The 25563-nt window shown below is 32.1% G+C and overlaps 1 protein-coding gene across 2 annotated transcripts in view; it reads right to left on the bottom strand.

The window, feature by feature from the left end:
- Nucleotides 1-1435: 1435 nt before the first annotated feature.
- The window catches only part of LOC126887766 (SET domain-containing protein SmydA-8-like), a 35401-nt gene continuing 11273 nt past the window's right edge, over nt 1436-25563 (bottom strand). The window contains exons 2-7 of one of the 2 annotated variants that reach the window (XM_050655570.1): nt 22081-22237; nt 18344-18492; nt 17148-17426; nt 13284-13699; nt 7986-8400; nt 1436-1823 (exon numbers count right to left, since the gene is read on the bottom strand). In XM_050655570.1, the coding sequence (XP_050511527.1) occupies nt 1520-1823; nt 7986-8400; nt 13284-13699; nt 17148-17426; nt 18344-18492; nt 22081-22215 (1698 nt within the window). In that variant the 5' untranslated portion in view covers nt 22216-22237 and the 3' untranslated portion in view covers nt 1436-1519. The remainder of the gene's footprint in view (nt 1824-7985; nt 8401-13283; nt 13700-17147; nt 17427-18343; nt 18493-22080; nt 22238-25563) is intronic. The other variant, XM_050655571.1, reaches the window with a different exon arrangement.

The raw sequence follows: 25563 nt of genomic DNA, 5'->3' as shown, positions 1-25563 counted from the left end.
TGCGTTTTTATTTTCCTTCTTAAGGTAAGATCCATGGTCTGCTGGATTATGTTTACCTAATAATATTTGCGATTTCGATGACCAGCTGTTTCGTCATCTTCTTTTGGTGGTGTTCCCTATACAATCTTTCCTATTAGTCTTCCGTTTCTTACAACCTCTATTATTCCATCATCATCCATTCTACTTACATGTTGGTTTCAGTTTCTTTTCGTTTTCTCATCTCAAATATTACACTGTCAATTTTAGCTTGGCAAGTTTGATGCATTTTTCTTGCGACTACTTTATGAGGCCTACTTTGTTTTTGTTTGCTTTCCTCATAGGTGTCTCACTACGTTATCATATTTTTCCAATTTGTTTATAATGACTGGTGGTGGTTTACGTGTCGTTTGAGTCTCTTCTGATTTACTTCTCTGTTAGTGATTGGGGGCTATGCTTTCTTTGGTGAGTCGCCTGCCTTCCTTTTTGCGTTTCGAACTGGAGTTCGTTCGGTTTCTTTACTTAGTTTATCTTGATCTGTGAGATATTCTGTATCTTAATTTTGCTTTTTTTTTATCTTTCTCTAATTTCCTTTGTAGTATATCTATTTGGATTGGTATTTGTTGTTTGATCATATTTAGATTTTCTCTTTTTTAAAAATTAAAGGGAAAATACCAGTGATTGGCTTTATACCATAGTTAAAAAACTTACATAGAAGTAAAAAAACTTCGGTTTGTAAAATGGTAAGTATATAATTTTTATTAAAAAACTTAAAAAAACTAGAAAAAGTCATCCAAATGGATTAAAACATCAGAACGTTTTCGATCTCGTCAGATCATCTTCAGTGACCTAGAATGAAGTATTTCCACGTTAAATGAATGCAAAAGAGTTAAATTGTGACTGTTAATAAAACAGAACAATAATGTGGTAAATACTTACATTCTGAATAGTAATTGAAATTAGCCTACTAGTTGATACATAGCCTTAAAAATTACATAGTTATTACTTAAATTTTACCATTGTAGTACGACACAATGTCGATGTTAATAGATTATGATATTAAGTAATACTCGAAAGCAGCATGGTTCATTTGTTCTATTTTATTAACAGTCACAATTTAATCCTTTTGCATTGATTTAACGTGGAAATACTTCATTCTAGGTCACTGAAGATGATCTGAGTAGACCGAAAACGTTCTGATGTTTTAATCTATTTGGATGACTTTTTTTAAGTTTTTTAATAAAAATTATATACCATTTTACAAACCGGAGTTTTTTACTTCTAAGTTTCTCTCTTTTTTGTTTTTCCTGTACCCAGCGTTGTATAATGTATACACATTTTGGTTTCTTGCTTGATTCTCAGTATAGAGCATTTGCTTTTGTTGAAGGAGTAATACCTCACTTGGTGTTGTTAATTGAGTTTTCTATATTTCCTTTGTATTTTCCTAATAGAACAAATATTTCACAAAAAGTAGAGTGTTATTTATTTAACATAAATATAAATTTAAAGATATAAATATTGCAAAACTTAAAAATTGTATTCATTAATCAGATCCATTAATTGATTTTTCCTTAATTTGCCCTGATAAGTCAATTTTGTTTCTTACGACAAAATTATTAAACTCTTTCGTAGAATTGTTTACTAAATTGATTAGTTTATCTCCAGCTGGAGTGTTCTTTTCGTTCTTTAGCACTTCTTGAAGCTGGTCGAGACAGGTCTTGCATTCGTTCATTGTAGTCAGCACCGACTTAACTTTGGCTTTGATTCCAAGGTCCCACTTGCGCTTGATGGTGATCCAGTTTGCTAGAAAGAGTTCGTGGAGGAGTACTGCGTGGTAAAGGGCTAACCTAGGGACAAAAGAAAAACAACAGTAAGGTTAACGGTAGGCGAAAATAGAATAATATGTAATAGCTATATCAGTCTCATAAAATGATGTTGCAGGATTCAAAAGCAGCAGTTAGAGTAGATGGAGAACTGACTCCCCTATATTGGGAGTGAGATAGGGAGACATAGATAGTTCTTGAGGCAGTTGTCACAAAAACCAATGTAACCGGCCATATAAATACCATAACAGTACAAATTACTGCATATTCAGACGATGTAGCTATCACTACTAGGAAGGAAATTGATCCTGAAGCACGAAAAAGAGGACTTAAAATAAACAAAACAAAAACGTAGTACATGACCGTCAAAAGAACACCTGACAATAAAAATAATATCGCAACATTGAACGTGTGGATGCCTTCACATATCTGGGCACAGAAATCAATAAGAAGAATTCCGTAAGTATAGCGAAATTAATGCACGTATTTCTAGTAGGAATGGTACCTAAAAAAAGATTCATGCCATCGAAATCATTAGACAAAAGAGCCACAATGACATCTACAGAACATTGATTGGACCTGTAGTAACTATGGTTGTGAAACCTGGGCAGTGATAGAAAGAGAGAAAGATACTGTGAAAAGTATGTGGTCGATACAAGAGGAAGACGCACATGGAGAATCACGAGAGACGACGAGTTTATTGAATTAAATGAAGGGTATGATGTTGTAAGATTTGTGAAACGTCAAAGACTGTTATGGCTGGAATATGTCTAAAGACAAAACAGCAAAGACAATTAAATGGAAGCCGATAGGAAGACAAAAAAGGAAGATCAAGAACGAGATGGTTGGATGACCTGAAAACCATGAACGTAAGACAATGGAGGAGAAGGGGACAAGAGAGACCTGAATGGAAGGACATAGCCAGACATGCAAAGACCCATCCAGGATTATGATAACAAAAGAAGAAGATGTAATATCTACATGTGATTTCTGTGGTTTTCCGGAGTTGGTTATGTTTTAATTTTCAATTAGTCCATTGAAATGTTACATTTTTTAGACCATACCTTGCATTTGTTAGAGGAGTTAATTTTATTTTTTTTAGTGTGTAGGGGGATCAGTAGAAGTTTAAGTTCAAGTTTTCGGTGTCGCTACCCTTGTCCCCCGGCCGCCATCTTGGAAAAGGGATGCAAAGGGGTTTCGCGGTATATCTCGTAAACTACCAACCCTACGGAAAATCTAATAAAACATAAAATGTAGCAAATTAAATTTTCTACAATTTTGTTTCTATTACTTTTTATCGTCAAGTGACCAACAAAAGAGATATAAACAAAAAGAAGTAAAAAATTTTTAAAAAGTTTTCTTTTGGAGGTTATAACTTTTTTTCAGTCCACTTTACAATAAAATAACGTAATAGCTATTTATTTATCTAGGTTTTACAGCGCTCCAAACTTGACCAGATTCTCGAATGCTCATAGGGATACAATAAAAACAAAACGTTAGGCTTACTTTTCTATCCTAATAATTTTTTATTCATACATTTTTTTATAATTTTAACATTCCTATGCTATTATTAATATATTTTTGACCTTTCTCCTCACTATAAAACTTAGAAACCTGAGCATATATAGAAAAGGCCCAAGAAGTTGTTTGAGGACAAATTCGCCGGTCCAGAAGAATGACGCAACCGCAAAATACAAAATTCTTCAGAAGAGCAAAAAAAGATTTTTAAATATTTAAAATAGGGAATGAATGAAGAGTAATCGTCCAGGAGCATCGGTATGGCGTTTGTTTTTTGACAAAGATGGCTTTTATTTTCGTCAATATTGGTTCGAATTTCATTATCTTAATGTAATCACCCCATTTTCAACCCTATCTACAGCTGCGTCATTATGCATCTGAAACAAGGTCTAACATAGCGCGTATTTCAGTAACGACGCAACTACCCTATAGTGGCTCAGCACATTTTTACAGTTCGGTCTTTTGTATCAGCTTTACATAGTATTTTAGAAGTTAATTGCGGAATAAACAGTAATAATTGACAAAATTTGCAGTTACTTAATTTTTGTTCCGTACCGGACTGAATATCTGCCTGCTATTACTTTTATTTTTATAATTTATCCTAGGTGGCACAGCAGTCGGTCTCCCTCTACTTAACTTATTATTACAGTTGTGCTACCTATTTGGCCACGTGCAGTCGTATTAAAAATTGTGAAAAGTATTTTGAGTTTTATAGATAATACTATTGAGAGTATTGTGGGTAAAATTTATATTTTTGTGATTAGATAAGCATTTTGTGTTTTTTGTAAGAGCGCATCATGAGTGGTGGCAGGGCCGTGCGGTACATCTTTTCAATATGATGCAAGTCTTCGAAATGCCGCCCCTTAAATATTGTTGAAATTGGATTTTTGTTGTTATTAAATGCAACTGCACAAAATGAACTAAAACTTTTATTTTAAAAACAACACATGCTTTAAATTAAATGAAATATGTATTAACATTAAAAAATAATAGTTGCAAAAATTTCAAATTTATCCTTCTGACTATAATTTTGGTAAATTCGTCAGATTGGTGTAGTCTAAAGTAGCAGCTAGTGAGGACTCTTGAAATGAGTGCTAAATTTTTTAGTTTTGTTTGTCTTATAATGTTTGTCTTCGTAAATAATTTTTAATCAATTTTAATTTTGAAAGACTTCCTTCACCATAGCTATCGAGACAGGGAGTATTAATAAAATTCTTAGTGATATAACTTATTAGTTCCTATGTTTGTATGTTATTATGTTGTATGTTTAATTTGCAATTTATATTAATTTTGTAATACATATATATTGGTTTTGTTTTTTATTTTAATTTTGTTGTAATTTATTAACTTGTTTTTAATATTGACGATTTATCTAATTTCAAAAAATTGTATGTGTTATTGTTATTTTTTTGACTCTATGTAAGCTTTGTCTGTAAAATTGTAAAATAGTTTGTAATTTATGGAAGACTATGTACTGGGCCTGATGATGAGGCAACGAAAATGTAAGCCTCGAAACCGGTTGCTCCACATTTTTTAACATCAATTAAATATAAACTCAAAGATTGCGAGTATTGACTTAATTTATATACAATAGTATAATGGACTCGCATTGGCGACCCTTTCATGATTTATCTTCCTCTGTTAAGAGCTCATCCACAGATTTTTCGTAATCAAATTGACGCTTTTTTCTCCTAGTTCGAATTTTATTTTCAGCTGGAAATTCGAATTTATATCAAGATTTTCTTCAATTTCATTAGCATTAATTTTCGTTAAGTCATAGCCAGATTGTCTGCGACTTTTCATTTTTTTTTCTATTTCTGACAACATTTTTACACAATCTGACAAATTTATAGTTACCTGTTGCAACATCTTCGAGACTGAATTTATATAAAATAAAATATCATGCCAAAGAACTACACCGCATATATAAATTTATAATTTTTAATATTTTTTGCTAATCCTAGTGATTTAACTTTAGTTTCTGATTTCTTAATCTTTGTTGACTTCTTCTATTATTTCGAATGTTTTTTCGGAACTTCCCAACGCTTTGTATAATTAGAAAAAAAGTGTACAGTTCTTGTGTAATACAAAAAGGGTTTTTGTTTCTGTAGAAGAAGACGCTTTCTTCACTTTTAAAACTAAGTTTAAAGAGTGGCATGCGCAGGGCACGTAAAACGCCATCTGATATTTTTCAAGTGTTCTATTTTGCACACCCTATCTTACTGCTATGACTATTTTTATGTATTTTGATTTTACTGATTATGCCGCCCCCCTTATGATGCCGCCTGATGCGACTGCCTCATCGCATCATAGCACCGCACGGCCCTGAGTGGTGGTTATTTTATTTGTAAGAAACCTCCAGGGAAAATTATTTGTCAGTGGGAAAGTCGAGCCATCTTTGCCCACTGTTGTCGGCGAACGTTTTTCGTCTCTTTATATGGCGGAAATAAAAACGATTCTCTGGAAATCCTGAGACAACACAAGATCCACAGACTCCGAGTGTATCACCAGATTCAGTCATGGCTCGGTAAACATTGTGATCCAGAAAATTAGGGCTGTTAAAAGCATGGAAAATTTTGGATACCAATCCAAATTTCCAAGCCTCCAGTACCTCCGAGGTTATGAAATTCATATTTAGCAGATGCACTGGAAACTGGAAGTGCATGTGGTTGCCGAAAAGCCGACCTCAAATGTTCAGCAGTGTGCCTCTATTGTGGTGGTGAAAGTTGCAGCAACATCGTGGACATATCAACATTAATTATTGAAGAAAATGAATTGGCAGATGAATTACTGACAATGACTCCACTCTCATTATACCACAAAAATTCACCTCGAATACTGATTCAGATCTTGACTCGCAGCCTGGACCATCGAAAAAAATGAAAAAATAATAACTATGATAGATCTTTTTCAACATATAATAATAAATAATATTATTTTGTCTAGAAATTGTCCGTGGATTAAGCCTATTGGGGATCCCACACAAAAAACGCGCCTCCAGACTCTACCTCATAAGTGGCCGGAAAAAGGGTCAAAAATAGCTTAATAATAGCATAGGAATGTTAAAATTATAATAAATAAATATTATAGGTAGAAAAGTAAGCCCAAGGTTTTATTTTTATTGTATTCCTATGAGAATTCGAGAATCTGGTCAAGTTTGGAGCGCTGTAAACCTAGAAAACTAAATAAAATTAAACAACTTTATAGTGGAAATTATTCGTTGAAGCATCTTCTATAAAATCGCTGTGATGTTATTTTATTTTAAAATGAACGGAAAAAAGTTATAACCTCCAAATGGAAACTTCTTACAACATTTTCTCTTATTTTTGTTTTTAACTTTTTTGTTGGTCACTTGACGATAAAAAGTAATAGACATAAAATTGATGGATTCGACCGTTACTTGATGGAAGTTCATTTTATCTCACAATAAAACACTGAAAAACGTTTGTTTTCTATACTTCCACAAAATTTATTACAACTATGTTATTACTACAGCTGTTTCGGCAAAGTGCCTTTCTCAAGTGATATATTTTACTATGTGTTTGCCTTTTTAAGTCTTTAACTGAGGAGTGGGGAGCTGTTTGTCTCGAGTTGGTCATTCAGAATTATATCTGTATTTTTCAATTTATTAATTTCCATTGATTCTAAAAGTGATAGCTTAAGGCCTTTATTTTGAATATGTAGAATTTGAAACTCTTCATTGAAAGAATGATTATGATCTAGAAGGTGAAGTGCGTATGTAGAAGTATCTGTTTTTCTATTGTTGAAAGCCCTTTTGTGTTCTGCTATCCGTTTGTCAAAAGTTCTGCCAGTTTGACCGATGTAAGTTTTCGGACAGTCACCACAAGTTAGTTTGTACACACCACTCTGTAGTTGCTTTCTCCTTCGGCTTTTATATATTAAAAACAATAAAAGCCGAAAGAGAAAGCAACTACAGAGTGGTGTGTACAAACTAACTTGTGGTGACTGTCCGAAAACTTACATCGGTCAAACTGGCAGAACTTTTGACAAACGGATAGCAGAACACAAAAGGGCTTTCAACAATAGAAAGACAGACACTTCTACATACGGACTTCACCTTCTAGATCATAATCATTCTTTCAATGAAGAGTTTCAAATTCTACATATTCAAAATAAAGGCCTTAAGCTATCACTTTTAGAATCAATGGAAATTAATAAATTAAAAATACAGATACAATTCTGAATGACCAACTCGAGACAAACAGCTCCCCACTCCTCAACCTCTTCAGTTAAAGACTTAAAAAGGCAAACACATTGTAAAATATATCACTTGAGAAAGGCACTTTGCCGAAACAGCTGTAGTAATAACATAGTTGTAATAAATTTTGTGGAAGTATAGAAAACAAACGTTTTTCAGTGTTTTATTGTGAGACATAAAATTGTAGAAAATTTAATTTGCTACATTTTATATGTAATTAAATTTTCTGTATGGTTGCTAGTTTAGGAGATACAGCGCGAAAGCCCTTTGCACCCCTTTTTCCAAGATGGCGACCGGGGGACAAGGGCGGCGACCCCAAAAACTTGAACTTAAGCTTCTACTGAACCCCCTACACATTAAAAAAAATAAAATTGACTCCTCTAAGAAATGCAACCCTAAATGTAACATCTCAATGGACTAAATACATTAATTAAATTTTCATACAATACCTAGAATTTCCTGGATCTATCTTCCTGGTAATATCCAACAGCTCTCTACACATTGCAGCCTTCCGAACCAAACAGTCATCAGTAATTTGCGTCGGAGTGTACCCTTGTTGGTACCCGTACAACTGTATCAACGAGTGCTTCACAGCATAGACGTGGTAGTGGTTGGGATGTAGGAAGGTCAGCATTTTATTGAGCAATGCTTCCAGCTCTCTAACTGTAGGATTAGCAAGCTGTACGTTGTCAACCTCTTCACCTATACCGTTTACCAAAAAACTTACTTCTTCGTTGGATATTTTGACGGTACATTGATCACACGTCCATTCTGTTTTGTCGTCTAGGGGGTTTATAGGTAGCTGGGTGCCTCCACAAGGTTCATCGTTGGTTCCAATGCATTTAAGCGCGCTTAAGTATGATCCTTAAAGTTAAAACATTTGATAAATTAAAATTGGAGATTTGCCATACAATTCGTCAAACTTAGTTTTAATCTTAGATGATCAATTTTTTGACATGTGTCGTTAGAGAAGAAAAGATGTGTTCAATAGGTTATAAGGGCGCTTACATACACATTCATAAACACACACCACTTATATTGAGAATAGAAGAAATTCTTGTCAAACCAGTTTACAGTGAAAAGGAAAAACTTGTTTAAGAAAAATCAACAAAGAAATAAAACGAAGATGGAAAACTGATAAACAATAATGGTATCACAATATTAATATATAAAAAATTGAGAACCACGATCAATCACATCAGCCGAGAGATATATTTAGAAAAATACGTTATATAGCAAGAGACTTGGAAGCCAAAACTTGGATCATTGAAGACCAAACAGGAACCCTGAGAACCAATAGAGAAGATATAGGAGATTATATGGCCGGGATCTATATAAAGAAGATTTACGCCAGGAACTTACGAGGTCTTCACACTAAGTCATCTATATTATAAATAAATTGAGAAACCCTGAGAACCAACAGAGAAGATATAACAGAGACATGGCGATTATAATATGGGCGGGATCTATATAAAAAAGATTCACGCCAGGAACTTGTTCATCGGACCCCTGAAGAGATGAAGACTTAAGACTGGCGATCAGTAAGTTTAAGTATAGCAAAGCACCATATGATAACAGCAGAAATGCTCAAAGCCACTGAAGAACCTTGAATAAATAGAATTGCTTCAATTTATCTGCTACAAAATATGGCATAACAAGCAGTGGCCTGACGACTGGACAAAATCTAAACAATACATAAATCTGGACAATACATAAAAAAGGCTTGAATATCTGGGGCATATAATGAGAGGTAGCAGATATAGGATACTACAGTTAATACTCAATGGAAAGGTCGACGGAAAAAGAGAAAATGGTAGAAAGAAATATTCATGGCTCCGAAACCTTCGTCAATGGACTGGCTTATCAGCAGATCAATTAGTACAAGCCACACAAGTTCGAGAACGATACAGGCAAGTTGTCAAGGAAGCTACCCACGCCTAAAATTTGGGCACGGTACTTAAAGAAGAAGAAGATAAAAAAGCAGAAATTTTAAAAGGGGATAAACTCTGTAGTTGGCTGTATACCTTCAATATAACAACGTGGAATGAAGTAAACACTTCTGTTGTATGTAGGCATACCTACATACAACAGAAGTGTTTACTTAATTCCACGTTGATAAAAAAGCAGCTTCCATGAATGTGACAATTATTATAGAACCATCTTCCTTGAAAGAGCGCTTGGAAGATGGGAAAAGTCATTTAGATAAATGGCCGAAAAACAAACAACTTACATTTTGCAGATGACGCAGCCCTTCTTGTAAATAGTCGAGAAGGGTTCATTGATCTCATTCGATTGGTTCAAAACGAAAGTCAAATATTGGGTCTGCAGCACATATCAAAGACAAAGATTATGATAGCGGATAGATAGTCCAGGGTAATAAGGATTTTCTCAGGACACTCAAAGATCCAGATAGCTGACTACTTTTTTAGTTATGGTAGACCTATAGGAAGAAAACCTACCTGTTTCCTGCCTAGAGTTCGCGTCCGTTTTTTAATTATTAACAATTTAGTGCAAAAATCGCGATTTTTTCGATTTTTTGCACCCCATTTAACAGCTAAATAGTTGACATAAAATTACAAAATTAAATTTTTTAGAACATTGAAAAACCTTTAAAATGCCGATTTTTAAAAGTTAAAAAGTTAATTTGTTGCTACGCAAACTGCAAAATAAGTGAAAATCGTTATTTGTTAATAACTTTTACTAAAACTATCTTAGAACTTTTGTGTTTCACCCAAAGTTGGGTATTGGGGTACTTAACAAACCTTTAAAATTTGAGACCTATCCATTAATTAGTTTAAGAGGTATTCTATTTGTTTATGCCAGAGACCTTTATTTGGCAATAACATAAGACAGAAAATAATGAAGATAGGGCAATTCTGAGTATGCCAAATAAAAGTAAAAGAGTGATAGTATCAAAATGTATTAAAAGAAGATAAAAAAATTAATCAATATTATCAAAAATCCTAATGCCAAATTTTTGAAATTTTTTATTTTATAAACATTTAGAATAACTTTACAAATATTGTCCGTAGGAACGATCTTTTTATATAGGGTGTCCCAAAAGTAGTGGAACGGTCGAATATTTCGCGAATTAAACATAGGATCGAAAAACTGAAAAATACGTGTTCAATCATTTTCAAAAATCTATCCAATGACACCAAACACCAACCCCCACTACACCCCCTGGAGGTGGGGTGGTGGGTAACTTTAAAATCTCAAATAGGAACCCCTAGTTTTTCTTGCAGATTTGGATTCGTTACGTAAAAGTAGGCAACTTTTATCCAAGACATTTTTTCGAACTGTGGATAGATGGCGCTACAATTGGAGAAAACGATTTATCCTGATACCATAGGTAAATTATAAAAACGGTCTAATATCTCGAGAAATACACTTTCAAATGAGAAACCAAAAAACAGGTTTTTAATATTTTTCGAAAACCTATCGACAAACACCAAACATGACCCTCTAACCCACCCCGTGGAGATGGGGTGCGGGGTAAATTTAAAATCTTAAATAGCAACCCCCACTTTTTATTGCAGATTCGAATTCGTCATGAAAAATTAAACAACATTTATTTGAAACATTTTTTAAAATTGCTGATAGATGGCGCTAATAAATCGTATTTTTCCAATTAAAGCGCCATCTATCAACAATTCTAAGAAATGTTTCGAATAAATGTTGCTTAGTTTTTCATGACGAATCCGAATCTGTAATAAAAAGTGGGGGTTGCTATTTAAGATTTTAAAGTTACCCCCACCCCACCTCCAGGGGGTGGGTTGGAGGGTCATGCTTAGTGTTATTCGATAGGTTTTCGAAAAGTATTAAAAACCTTTTTTTTTGGTTTTCCACTACTCTGGTTCCACTACTTTTGGGACACTCTGTATATTCGAAAAGCTAATATTTTAAGACGAATTTTCAAATAAAAAAAATTAGCCTGGGTTCATTAGGGACAAAGATAGCCATGTGTTTTTTTTTAATTCACAGCTAATTTGTTTATACTAATTAAGGAATTTCATTGATGCCATTTTAAATAATGGAATTTGTATTTTTTGTTAACAAATTTGCATAAACATTGTATCTTCACAGCACCCTCTACGATTTTTCAAAATTGTAGTTCAAACGGTTACCAGCGGAAACCTACGAAGCCACCGAGTTAAAATACCGAAAAAGCAATAATTTCAAACTAATACAATTTTCTGTATCTCCGGATTAACTCAATGGATTTTCATCTTTCTTTTTTAATTTGTATGTAATTTCTACGTACATTACAAATATGCAATTTGTTTATAAATTTATTTTAATAATCAGTCTAGTTTGTTTAAACAATACTTGAAAAATTTTTTTACAAAAATCTATTTTTTTAATCATAGTATCATTAATGATCATACAAAAAGTTAAAGTTCACTTTAATAAATAAAATATTTTTATTAGATAATTATTTATTGAAGATAATTTATTTATTAAAGTATACTTTAACTTTTTGTATGATTAATAATGATAGTTTGATTAAAAACATGGATTTTTGGGAAATAATTATTTTTTCAAAAATTTTTTAAACAAATTAAACTTTTTATTAATTAATAAATGTCAAATTGCAAATAGACGAATTACATATTTGTAATGTACAGAAAAATTACATACAAATTAAAAAAAGAAAGATCAAAATATATTCAGCAGATCCCGAGATATAGAAAATGATAGTAGTTTTAAGTTGCCTATTTTAGTTTTTGAACTCGTGGATTTGTCGGCTCCCAGCTCCCCCTTCACTTACCACGACTAGTCACCAACTGAACAACATTTTTAAAAGTTTGTGTAAAATACCAACTTTTTGAATATGTAAAATGATTTTTCTAAGGACAATATTTTTAAAGTTGTTCTAAATGTTAATAAACTAAAAAAATTTAAAATTTTGGCATTAGTATTTTTGACTATATGAGATAATTTTGTTATCTTTTTTTAGTACATTTTGATAGTATCACTGTTCTACTTTCATTTGACATACGCAGAATTGCCTTATCTTCATTATTTTCTGTCTCACGTTATTGCAAAATAAAGGTCTCTGGGATAAACAAATAGAATAACTTTTAAACTAATTAATGGATCGGTCTCAAATTTTGAGGGTTTGTTAAGAACCCCAGTACCCAACTTTGGGTGAAACACTAAAATTCTAAAGTAGTTTTAGTAAAAGTTATTAACAAATAACGATTGTTACTTATTTTGCAGTTTGCGTAGCAACAAATTAACTTTTTAACTTTCAAAAATCGGCATTTTGAAGGTTTTCAATGTTCTAAAAAATTAAATTTTGTAGTTTTATGTCAACTGTTTAGCTTTTGAATGGGGTGCAAAAAATCGGAAAAATCGCGATTTTTGCACTAAATTGTTAATAATTAAAAAACGGACGCGAGCTCTAGGCAGGAAACAGGTAGGTTTTCTTCCTATAGGTCTATAATAACTAAAAAAACTAGTCAGCTACCTGGATCTTTGAGTGCCCCGAACATGGTCTATTTCTACCTTATTACCCTGGACTAAGACTACATACCAACCATTCTCACATACCCGCAATTGACCGGTTTGAGGTTGTGAGCTCATACTTATATCTGGGATCATTAATCACAAACACAGGGTCACTACAGGAAGAAATAAAACGTAGATGTGATCTAGCAAAAGTCGCCGTAGAAAAGATGACCAAAATATGGAAGGCATCTCAAATTTAACGTATCCTAAAGATGTTACAATTGTTTACTTACCCATTTCCGTAGGATCACTACAACGTTTACACTGGCAATCAAAATATTTCGTTTCCCTAAGATGTTCCCTTCTAGCTTGAGTACCCCAAAGACAGTGCGTATACATGGTCGTAATGTGTTCACCTGAACTTATATGCGAACTAGCCTTTAGATTAACCTTGTAAGTGTCATTATCAAAATTATGCGTTGTATTTGGAAGACAACTGTGCTCCAGAAGGTAAATAGTTGGATATAGAGCAGATACTTCTGCGTTTTGATTGATTTCTAAAGCGTTCACGTCAATAACACCACACAGCTTTTGAATGGTCTCTGGGGAGAGGTCTTCTAGCACTTTTCTACCGGATCTTCCTTCTAGTATGGTCATTGGGTGGAAGAAGTTGCTGTGTAGATAGTCGACAATTCTCTCTTGAACTTGACTTAAGATAAAAAAACAATGGACTCAGATTATTTATTATAAGAAGTAATAAATTAAAAATAAATTAATGGAGCTTTAAAATACTTTGTATGAAAACAAAGTATTTGAAAAGTTAAAATCCACAAGAAAAATAATGTCCTGTAGCTGGCTGTATACCATTAACCACAAAATATGTATTTAGTAAAACCCTTTATAAAAGGTATAGTTATTAAAATTCCCTAAAAAGGGGCTACATCACCAACACACAACATTTTCGATCTAAAAAGATCATCATCAGGCCTGAAACAGGATTGTAACATGCTGACCCACCAAAATATGTGGATAAAAACCCTTTAGAAGTGGTACATAATTATTTTGAAACATTTACATTGTTAGGTTTAATTATAAGTGATGGTTAAAATTGTCCTAAATATAGCACCAGTCATCACAGGACTCCCTACAGAGGTTGCTCACGTATCCATTTTAACACTTCTTCTTTCTTTTATGTAGGCTTTAAAGTCTGTTTCTTCTTCAATATTAGCCTCATAAATTGTTTAAATTATCGCACCATATTTTTCTTGGTCTGCCAATACCTCTTTGTCCATTTGGTGACTTATCAGTGCTATTCGTACTATCCTATCCTCTGTCATTCTATTATGTTCGTTCCACTCCTGTTTCCGTTTTGTTACCCATCCATTTATGTCTTCTACATTGCATGATCTTCTTATATTTTCGCTTTTCTCCCTATCCAACAGAGTTTTCCTTGATATTCGTCGAAGTATTTTCATCTCTGTTGTTTCTAGTAGTCGTCTCGTTTTAGATGTGTCAGGTCTTGTCTCCGCCGCGTATGTTAACCCTTAAACGCCCAACCTTTTCTAGGTTCCATGTACGCCCAAGGGTGGGTAAAAAATGTCCACCTCGAAAATAGCTAATATATTTATTGAGAGTTGTTGGAAATGGATTAAACTTAAGAATCTTATGCTTAATAAACACAGCATCTTCTAAAATATTAATATAAACAATTTACAAACCTTACAACAAAATTACAATGTACATCAAAATTAACATACCAGTAAAAGCCAGTAATTCAGATTTGTCGATTTTCTCCACATTCTTCCTTTCAACCTCGTCATTGGCGGATAATTATGTAGATTATGTAATTATACGTCGATAATGATATGGATTATCTTCTTAACAACGAGAAATTATATAGAAACCTTTAGTAACAAGTTTAACCAAGGGTGTACTTTTTATCCCCACCATATTTAACACAAGATGCTACTTTTATTTTCAAAAATATCGGTAGAACTAATAGTCCATTCTTTCACGGTTTTTGCTCTAAATTTCAAAGAACCGCTTGGATTGACATGAAATTTGGCATACGCATAGCTTACATGTCAAAGAAAAAAAGTGATATTGTGCCGATGTGTGCTTTTGCCCTGGGGGTGACTTTCACCCCCTCTTGGGGGTGGAAAAATTTAAGTCTAAATTAAGTCCGGAAATAGATAAACTGACTAATTTTAAGTAACTTTTGTTCTATAGAGCTTTTTCGCCAAGTCAACACTTTTCGAGTTATTTGCGAGTGAATACGTTCATTTTTCAACAAAATAACTACATTTTTAGACGGTTTTTCGCAAATAACTCAAAAAGTAAGTATTTTGTCGAAAAAAACGTTCTTAGCAAAAATACATATAGCCTGTAAAAAAGTAAAAAAAATGGTGTACGCGTTAGGTCTCTGGACCTCGTAAAACCAGAGTTATAGCCAATGAAAAATAGATTAATATTCACCAAATTTCAAGTAGAATACTTCGAAGTGAAATATCCAAAAAATTAAGCACTTTTTGGGGAAACCCCATTATAACTTTTTTAAATTGTTTAAAAAAAAACTTTATTTCTGTTTTTATAAAAAGTTTCTAGCATTAAATTTAAGCAAGTTACGCTTAAAATAAAGTTGATCGCTTTTGTTTTGGCAAAAAAAATTGGGAAGACCACCCCCTAATTAGCAACTTAAATGAAATTAATCGTTAGCGCTCGACAAATTATTTTACTTATGTTGTGTTTATATGATCTGTAAGTTTCATCGATTCAAAGTGCTTATTTTGGAAACAATTTGGCTTTAAAGTAAAATTTTTAAAAATTTTAATTTTGAAAAATATGCTTTTTTTCAAAATAACTTAAAAATTGTTAAAGATACCAAAAATCTCGAAAAACAAAAAAAGTCAGCATTGCTTTTCTGAATATCATGTATTTTTTTGTTTTTCTGTTAGACAAAAATTGATTGAGATTTGGTGTTTCTAAATTTGCATACATTCGTGATGAGTGACTCGTTCAACCCCTTTTAACTACAGCCCTTTCAAAAATAAGGACTTTGAACTGATGAAACTTACAGATCATATAAACAATACATACAGGGGTTAAGAAACTTGTGAAGTAGTAACGATTAAGTTCATTTGAGATACTAATTAAGGGGTGATTTTCCCGATTTTTTTATCAAAAAAAAGGGACTAACTTTATTTTGAGCGTAACTTGTTTACTTTTGATACTAGAAATTTTTTTTATAAAACAAAAATGAAGCTTTTTTTTAAATACTTTAAATAAGTTGTAATGAGTTTTCCCCGAAATATGCTTCATTTTTAGTTATTTCACGTTAAAGTATTCCATTTGAAATTTGACGAATATGAACCTATTTTTAATTAGCTATAACTCTGCTTCTACTAGGTATAGAAACGTGATATATACACCATTTTTTAAATTTTTTTACAGGCTATATTTTTGCTAGGAATGTTTTTTCGACAAAATACGTACTATGTATTTGAGTTATTTGCAAAAAACCGTCTAAAAGTGTGGTTATTTTGTTGAAAAAATGAACATATTCACTGGCAAATAACTCGAAAAGTATTGACTTGGTGAAAAAACTCTATAGAACAAAAGTTACTTAAAATTAGTCAGTTTATCAATTTCCGGACTTACTTTGGACGAATACTTTTTCAACCCCAAGAGGGGGTGAAAAGCACCCCCAGGGCAAAAGCACATATCGGCACAATATCACTTTTTTTCTTTGACTTGTTAGATATGTGTATGCCAAATGTCATGTCAATCTAAGCGGTTCTTTAAAATTTAGAGGTTTTGCAATAGTTTACCGTTAAAGAACGGACTATAAATTAACATTCGATAAAGGGCTGTCTTTTTAACAATAAATATATTTTTTTTAATTTTAAACACGTAATAAATATGTTACAAGGAAATACGCATTAGGTGGACATTTTTTACCCACCCTTGGGCGTTTAAGGGTTAATATAGGTCTAATTGTTGCTTTATACAAAAAAAGTATCTTACACGAAAGTTAGATTATAAATGAATAAATCCTCTACATTATATAAAAGTCATTCCAATTATCCAGAATGTTACGTAATGTACTTACAGAAAAAGTATTACAGACAGCGTATGACATAATTGACAGTAATATTTACCTGGTTACATCTGCACCACGTTTTTTCAGGTGCCCCTCCATTTCCATTAACTGCGCAAACTTCTTCGGATGCTTATTCTGAAGCAAGAGACATCTTAAAACCAACAGAGCATCTTGTCTGTAAAAATCATGCAGTCCATTTATAGCCTTGACATCTCTCAATCCAAGGATCATACATTCGTGTCCGTGCTTTTCCATGTCTTTTAAACCTGGACAAGCTGGATGGCAGATAGGAAAGTCACATCCCTCACACCTGGCTGATTGTTCTCCAATGATCAACCTGGTTTAAACGAAAAAAAAAACTATAATTAGAAATTTTATTTAAATCTATTCAAAACTCTCATTATGTATCATTTAAGTTTTAAATTGTTTTTGATTCATTTCAAAAATTAAAGGTACCAGATATAGAACATGATTCAGAGAAAATTCACGTATAAAATCCTGTACTACCTTTTGCTGATTTGAAAATTGTCCATGAGAGTCAAAATTGTCTGTGTAAAGCAATGAAAAATTACGGATTAGATAACACCTAGGTACATAAATGCCGTAAAATCACTTTACGAAGACACTGAATGCAATATCATACAAAACTATATAGAACAGATTAAAGTCGATAAAGGACAAGGATGCTGTCTGTCAAAAATTTGATTTAAACCTTAGAGAGATGAAAAACTGGCGTACTAATATAGTGGTCTAAATACCAACAAAATATCCTTCATGGGGGTGATGCATGACCTCCCTCCTGACTGGAGAAGACGCTGCAGATTGACACTAATAGATAAAGTGAGAAATGAACGAATTAGAGAACTAACGAATGTGAAGAAGCACTAAGTGATGAAATATAAAAACGAAAAGTAGTCTGTTGTGGACATTTACGAAGGTTGGATGAGATAATAATACTGTTGAGAACTTCGAAATGGAAACCAAATAGAAGGGGGAAAAGAAGACGTCCTAGATTACAGTGGAACGGCCAAATGGGTAAAAAAGAGCAATGGAAAAAAGAGACCTTACTGAAGAAGATATGTATGACCAAATTAAATGGCGATTAGGATGTTATAAACGCACAACAAAATATGTTGCGGAAAGCCATGGATAAGTACGTAAGTAAGTACTCTATTGCCAAATCTGTTAGTATTACTTATAAATAATCAAAGACCGAGTGAAGAAATAAAATGTTAAAAAGTACATGTAACTTACTTACAACATCCTGGACACGGAACAGGTCCCTCTTCCACCATGTGTGGTCTTGGTCCATAGACCAGAGGACATTCAGACAAAATAAGATCACCAGGCTTAATGTCTCTAGTAGCTACCAAACATTTACCAATTACAGGATCTTCTTGTATCTTAAAAACGAAGAGTTAAATAAATCAACGAGAAGTCTAAAGAACCGAAGACATGTAGTCCAAGTAATGAAGCTTAAAATAGTACAAAATAGATTTGCTTGAAAATTTGAGAATAAGTAGTGGATAGTCCAAGGATCAAAATATATATGATGTCGAAAGGCGCTTTTACCATGGGGGTGGTTGCCACCCCATCTCGTGGGTGAAAATTTTTTATTATATTTTGACCGCAAAAGTTGGTAAAAACATTCATTCTACGCAAAAAGTGTTCTATACATTTGTTTGATAAAATTAATAGTTTTCGATTTATTCGCTATCAAAAGTGTTGGTTTTATATCGAAAAAATCAATGTTTTTAATAGGTTTTCGGCTTATAACTCCAAAAGTTTTCGTTTTATTAAAACAACTTTACTTAACAAAAATGTACCTTTTGAAAAAATAAACAAAGCCGTTTTTTTTTTAATTTTCTTAAAGACCAATAGTAACCGACCTATACTTTATTATATGTTAGCTCTTCTTCGTCAAATGCTAAATATTGTAGTTTCAAAGTCAAATGACGGGAAAACTATGCAGTTTTCGAGGATAACTTGTTCAAACTAATTTAAGGTATTTAAAAACATCTATCTCGAGAATTAAAACAATCTCTAGGTCAAAAATTAAGTGACTAAGTGACTTATAATGAAAATAATGTCAGTTCCTATTTTTTTCACCGAAAAAGTGATCGGAGGCAACCTACGAATCACTACCCTAATTAAAATTAGTGATTGATATTATTTGGTCTTCTTTATTTGAGTATTATTAATAGGTTCTAGAAGTTTGATCGGCTTAGAATGATTAGTTTAAAAAAAATGGAGTTAAAAGCGAATAACGAATTTTTGTAGCTTGGAAAAATGGCATTTTCTTCAGAATAGAAATATTAGTATCACAGATACGAAAAAATGTTTAAATATGAAATTGTAGCTTATTTAATTCCCAAAAACCTGGTTTGCAAAAAATTTTTCTACAGCAAAACTGAGTGAGCTATTTACAATTAAAACTTGAAATATCATGCAAAAACTACCTTTACAAACCCTTTCAAAGTCACCTCTTTTTGCGACTGAGGATTTTAAAAAAATTTAATATTAATAAACTCATAGATCTTGTAAAAGCCTACAATATTCTTTTTTACCAAACTTTCTGAGATAGAATATAAAAAAGTTACGATTAAAAAATAAATATATTTTTGTGAAAAAAGGAGAAATTAAATTGGAAGCATAATAATGTAAGTTAGAGGTGTTTTTAGTCATTGGCTTTATTCATTCTTCTATATTTATGTATTATTAATAGATTCTAGAAGTTTGACTAGCTTAGAATCATTAGTTTTTAAAAAAACTGTTGTTAAAAGCGAATAACGAATTTTTGTAGTTTGGTAAAAATCCTATTTTCTTCAGAATAGAAAGATTAACATCAGATATACCAAAAAATATTTAAATATGAAATTGTAGGTTATTTAATTCCCAAGAACTTGGTTTTAAAAAAAATTTTTCTGCAGCAAAAATTGAGTGAATCGTAAATGAGTATATTATCGAAAAACATTGATTTCTTCGATGTAAAACTAACACTTTCTATAGCGAATAAATCGAAAACTATTAATTTTATCAAAAAAATGTATAGAACATTTTTTGCTTAGAATGAATGTTTTTATTAATTTTTTGGGGCCAAAATATAATAAAAAATTTCCACCCTCGAGATGAGGTGGCAACCACCCCCATGGTAAAAGCGCCTTTCGGCATCATACAGATTTTGATCCATGGACTATCCCCTACTTATTCTCAAATTTTCAAGGAAATCGATCCATTCTGTAAAAATTACGAGCTAAAAAGCTTCGGTTCCTGGATTAATGGGGGAATCTAAAATATGCATTCCACAACACGTCAATTTATCTAGATAAAAATCCAACGAATTTTGATTCCTAGTACTCAAAATGTGAGTATAATAGAAATAAGATAATGAAAGACAGTTAAGATTTCATTCTGTTTCAGGAATTCAGGAAGAGTAGGAAACCGTACGTAAACGGATGGTGGAGGTCTATGAAACAGAATAAAATTTTAACTGTCTTTCATTTCATTAGTTAAACAAATATGTATCAAAAACGATAAAATTCTTTTTCTACGAGCGTGCAAAAATGTCTACTTTCGCACACGCATTTTAGTTTAGAAAGTTTCACTTTTCCGCACGCGTGTTACTTTTCCGCACGCGTTTTTTACTTTTCCGCACGAGTGTTAATTTAGATATGTTAATATGGCCTTAAAGTAATTATAATAAATGCAATAAACTAATATTTAGATATTATTTACTAATTTATTTCAAATATATCTTATTGTGTTCCTGTTTTAATGAAATTAACGCGACAATTCGATGAAATAAAATTCTTCTTCTTCTCCTTCTTCTTATTCAGCCTGTGTTCGTCCACTGCTGGACATAGGCCTCTTCCATTTGCTTCCATCGATTTCTACTCTTGGCAATTCTCATCCACTGCTTGCCCGCGACTTGTTTGATATCATCTGCCCACCTCTTCTGCGGTCTGCAGAAATAAAATTATGTTGACATAATATTCGAAAGTCAAATCGGTAGACAATAACAGTCGTTTTGAATCATCGTCATGGAAACCAATATCGTCGTCATGCTAACTAATTATATTGAAAGTTTGGTTTTGACAACTTTGTCAAAGAATGAATTTGTGTATGTATTTTCATATTAATTAAATTAATTGATTAAGATTTGGTAATTTTTTAAAGACTCTTAGAAAAAATATTGTTCCTAACTCTTGCAGAAAGTCTCTTTTCCGCACTCGACTGCTTGCCGAACTCCCGCTTCGCGTCGTTCGGCAAACTGCAGTCGCGTGCGGAAAAGAATGACTTTCTGCACTTGTTAGGAAAATAACTATTATCAAAGGTATATTTGTTAAATCCCTAAAAAGGGCTACATCACAGAATAGAACTAGTTTTCGATCGGATGACCGATCATCATCAGTGTTTACGTGAATCTAACATGCTAACCACCAAAATAAAAAATATGTGGATAAAAGCCTTTTACAATTATTGATCCGTCATAGGAACATAGATGAAAGATGTGAAATTAAACATGGATGTTTAAAATGTCCAAAGTTTTATGCTCTAGTTACCATTGAGCTCGAATTTGACTTGTTCACATCATGACTTGCCACCATATGTATAGTCATGATGTGAACAAGTCAAATTCAAGCTCAATGGTACCTAGAGCATAAAACATTGGATATTTTAAACATCCATGTTTAATTTCACATTTTTCATCTATGTTTCTATGACGGATCAATAATTGTAAAAGGTTTTTATCCATATATTTTTTATTTTGGTGGGTAGCATGGTATATTCACGTAAATTCTGATGATGATCGGTCATCCGATCGAAAACTAGTTGTTCTGTTCTGTGATGTAGCCCTTTTAGGGATTTTAACAAATATACCTTTTATAAAGGATTTTATCGTTTTTGTAATATATGGTATACAGCCAACTAAAGAAAAACTATTTCCTTGTGGAAATATGTATCTATCAATAAAGTAAGGGCATACTTACTTCAAACGGTCTGCATAACGGTTTGTGTGCTTTCCATCCTTGTTTTTGGTGGTCTTTGCAACAATAAGAGACAAGTCTACAAGCTGAGCATTTTAGTTCAGATGGTTCTTCACATATTTCACATTTTTCACTCATTGTAGGTCTAGTTTATAGTCTACTAAAATGGAGAAAATAATTAAAAATTTGTAGGTTGTTTGAAAAATAAGTAGGATTTGAAAATTCGTATGAAAAGGACTTTTTTGAAGTTATACTTCTTTAAGTGCGTTTGGGAGTAAATTTATATGTGCGCGAATTCACCAAAAGTCTTGGTCCTGAGCACAGCTGAAACGTTATATGTGCTCTGATTGGGTAATTACAATGACCTGTCAACAATTTTTCAATGTGTCGGTTATAAGTAAACAAATGTTGTGTACCTATATTAGTTTTTATTATTGTGAGGACTGAGACAAAAGCAAGTTCATAATTGTAGTAACTTTGTAAATAGTTTTTAAAAGCAACAGGTACGTAATTATAAATGTTTCAGTATTGTAATAAAAAATTACGTAGGTACCTATTTGGAAAATGTAAAATGTACCTAGCTAGCAAGTAATGTTTTTATTTACATAATTTGATTACCAACAAAATTTCTACCAATCTTCATCTAATATATTGTTTTCTTACTCTAGGTTTTGTTGTATTTTAATAGTTTATTTCCACAAAAATTAAACTAACTTGATTAAATTCAGAACTGTCAAAAAGTTTAAACGTCCAGTTGGTCTATTTTCCCACATGGCGGTTATGTTTACGTGGCTAAACGGTCAGGTGCTTAGGTTTCAAATCTAACCAGCATAATATAAGCGGGTTCGATCCCCATGCAAATTTTAATTTCTTTGTTTTTTTATACATTTTATGATTGTAAATATATTTATTATAATAATTTTTTTCAGAAAATACGTATTTAGATAAAAATTTTTTCTGCAACCACTATTCAAAATGCACTTTTTTGCACAGTTTTATGTTAACAAACTTGATATTTTCTCACAGTATAAGATATATGACATTAGTGTGCAGAAAAGTGACGTTTCTGTGGCGGAAAGTTCTTTTCTGCACAGTTGACTACCTCATTCTGAGTAACGTTATATTCTGTTTACATCTTTGGTTAAACTTTAGACAAATATATAACCTATAAGACAATTATTATATTTAACTATATAATAGAAATTAAATTATGGATGTTACAAATGTTTTATTTTTCAATTTTATTATTAATATACATTTTATAATTATTATCAAATAACCAATAAGGATTTAGCAACCTCAGCAAGATACGTCGAATGAAGTAGGTTTGGTGGAAATCCATGACTGCATAAATACCGGGTGTCCACTTATATTTTCCCCCATTTTAACTGCCTATAAATTTTAAACGGCTCAAGATAGAAATATGCAGTTTTCGCTGAAATGTTTTGTTTTAGTAAAAGTCTTGTCTGAATGGATTGAATTTTTATATCGCATTCAAATACGAAAATAAAAATGGCTTATTTTTGAGAAAAAAAAACGTAGTTGACGTTTTTTAATGGAACACCCAGTATATTTTTTTTGTAAATTGAAAGAAATGTCATTCACCTATCCAGCGATATAAAGTTTTTCAAAATCGGTTGTCAAATCACTGAGTAATTAATTTTTAAAATGAAAGGTGCAACGTGGATATCACATACCTAAATAACATAACGAAGCAAATTGATATTATGTTATGTGATTTCCACATTGCATCTCTCATTTTAAAAATTAATTGCTCAGTCATTTGACAACCGATTTTAAAAAAATTTATATCACTAGATAGGTAAATGACCGTTTTTTTTCAAGTTGCAAAAAAATATACTGGGTGTTTTAATAAAAAAAGTCAACAACGTTTTTTTTAAATCCGCCATTTTTTATTTAAAAGCGACATAAAAAATGGTCATTTACCTAAAAACTGGAAAAAACGGTCATTTACCTATCCAGCGATATAAAATTTTTTAAAATCGGTTCTCAAATGACTGAGTAATTAATTTTTAAAATGAGAGATGCAATGTGGAAATCACATAACATAATATCAATTTGCTTAGTTATGTTACTTAGGTATGTGATATCCACGTTGCACCTCTCATTTTAAAAATTAATTACTCAGTGATTTGACAACCGATTTTGAAAACGTTTATATCGCTGGATAGGTGAATGACCTTTCTTTCAATTTACAGAAAAATATACTGGGTGTTTCATTAAAAAAAAGTCAACAAGGTTTTTTTTCAAAAATCCGCCATTTTTATTTTCGTATTTAAAAGCGATATAAAAATTCAATTCATTCAGACAAAACTTTTTCTAAAATAAAACAGTTCAGCGAAATCCGCATATTTCTATCTTAAGCCGTTTAGAAGTTATAGGCAGTTAAAATGGGGGAAAATATAAGTGGACACCCGGTATAACGTCAAATGTAACACTATTGTGCAATAATTTTTTAAAATAGTATAAACTTAAACAAATTAAGTCAGTGCATTAATTTTTTAACTGATTTCTGTGCAATTTGTTTAATGGTATTTAAATTGATTAGTATTAATTAAATACAGTTTAAAATTTATCACATATTATTATAATTAATCTTCGTTTGAAAATTGTGATTTTTATTTTTAGGAAAAACTGTGCTTGTAGAAAAAGTATAGTGTGTAACACATGAAGAAAGGTAATTTCTCACTCGTTTGAATTGCGACACTCGCTTGCGCTCGTACCGCAACTTTTCAAACTCGTGAGAAATTAGTACCTTTCTGCACTTGTTGCACAATATACTATTGACAGTAATTATTGTTCAGAAATCATTTCTTTGTGGCATTTTTCAATGTGTTTGTGTGTGTTTTATTCTTTTATTTTTTTAATTTTTGGTATTGTTTTAATACAAATTTTTGAAAAGTAGTAAGTAATAAAATTAGTTTAATATTTGAATAAAGTATAAATAAACTGTTTAAAATAAAAGTGTATTAATTTCGTTGAAATCATATAATAGAATTATAATTTCTTACGTACGTACAAAGTACCCACTCATTCCTTTTTGTCTATTTTATGCATGCTGTCACGAGGCGCAAAAACTTTTATATAAAAAGTACTTCACAAGTCGAGGGAATATAATAATAATGTGCAATGCTGAACGTGAGCCTTCGACACCACATAACACACCAACAAATCAGGCAAAGATCAGGAGACGTCATCGAAATAATCACGACGTTTAAATGGAACTGGGCAGGACAATTAGCTAGAACACAAGATGGACGGTGGACAAGACGAATCATGAAATGGAGGCGAAGAAACTAGAAAAGTAGCCCAGGATGACCACCGTCAAAAGAATAGCGGGAAACTGGCTACAAGCGGCTCAATGTAGAGAACACTGGAAAGAAATGAGGGAGGCCTATGTCCAGCAGTGGATGCGATTGGCTGATTAATGATGATGATGATGCGCCATATAACTAAATACTTTCA

This window comes from Diabrotica virgifera, chromosome 7 (assembly GCF_917563875.1).
Source record: "Diabrotica virgifera virgifera chromosome 7, PGI_DIABVI_V3a".
NCBI classification, from domain to species: domain Eukaryota; kingdom Metazoa; phylum Arthropoda; class Insecta; order Coleoptera; family Chrysomelidae; genus Diabrotica; species Diabrotica virgifera.
Note: the sequence above shows the minus strand (reverse complement) of the source record. Positions and strands in the feature narration are given on the sequence as shown.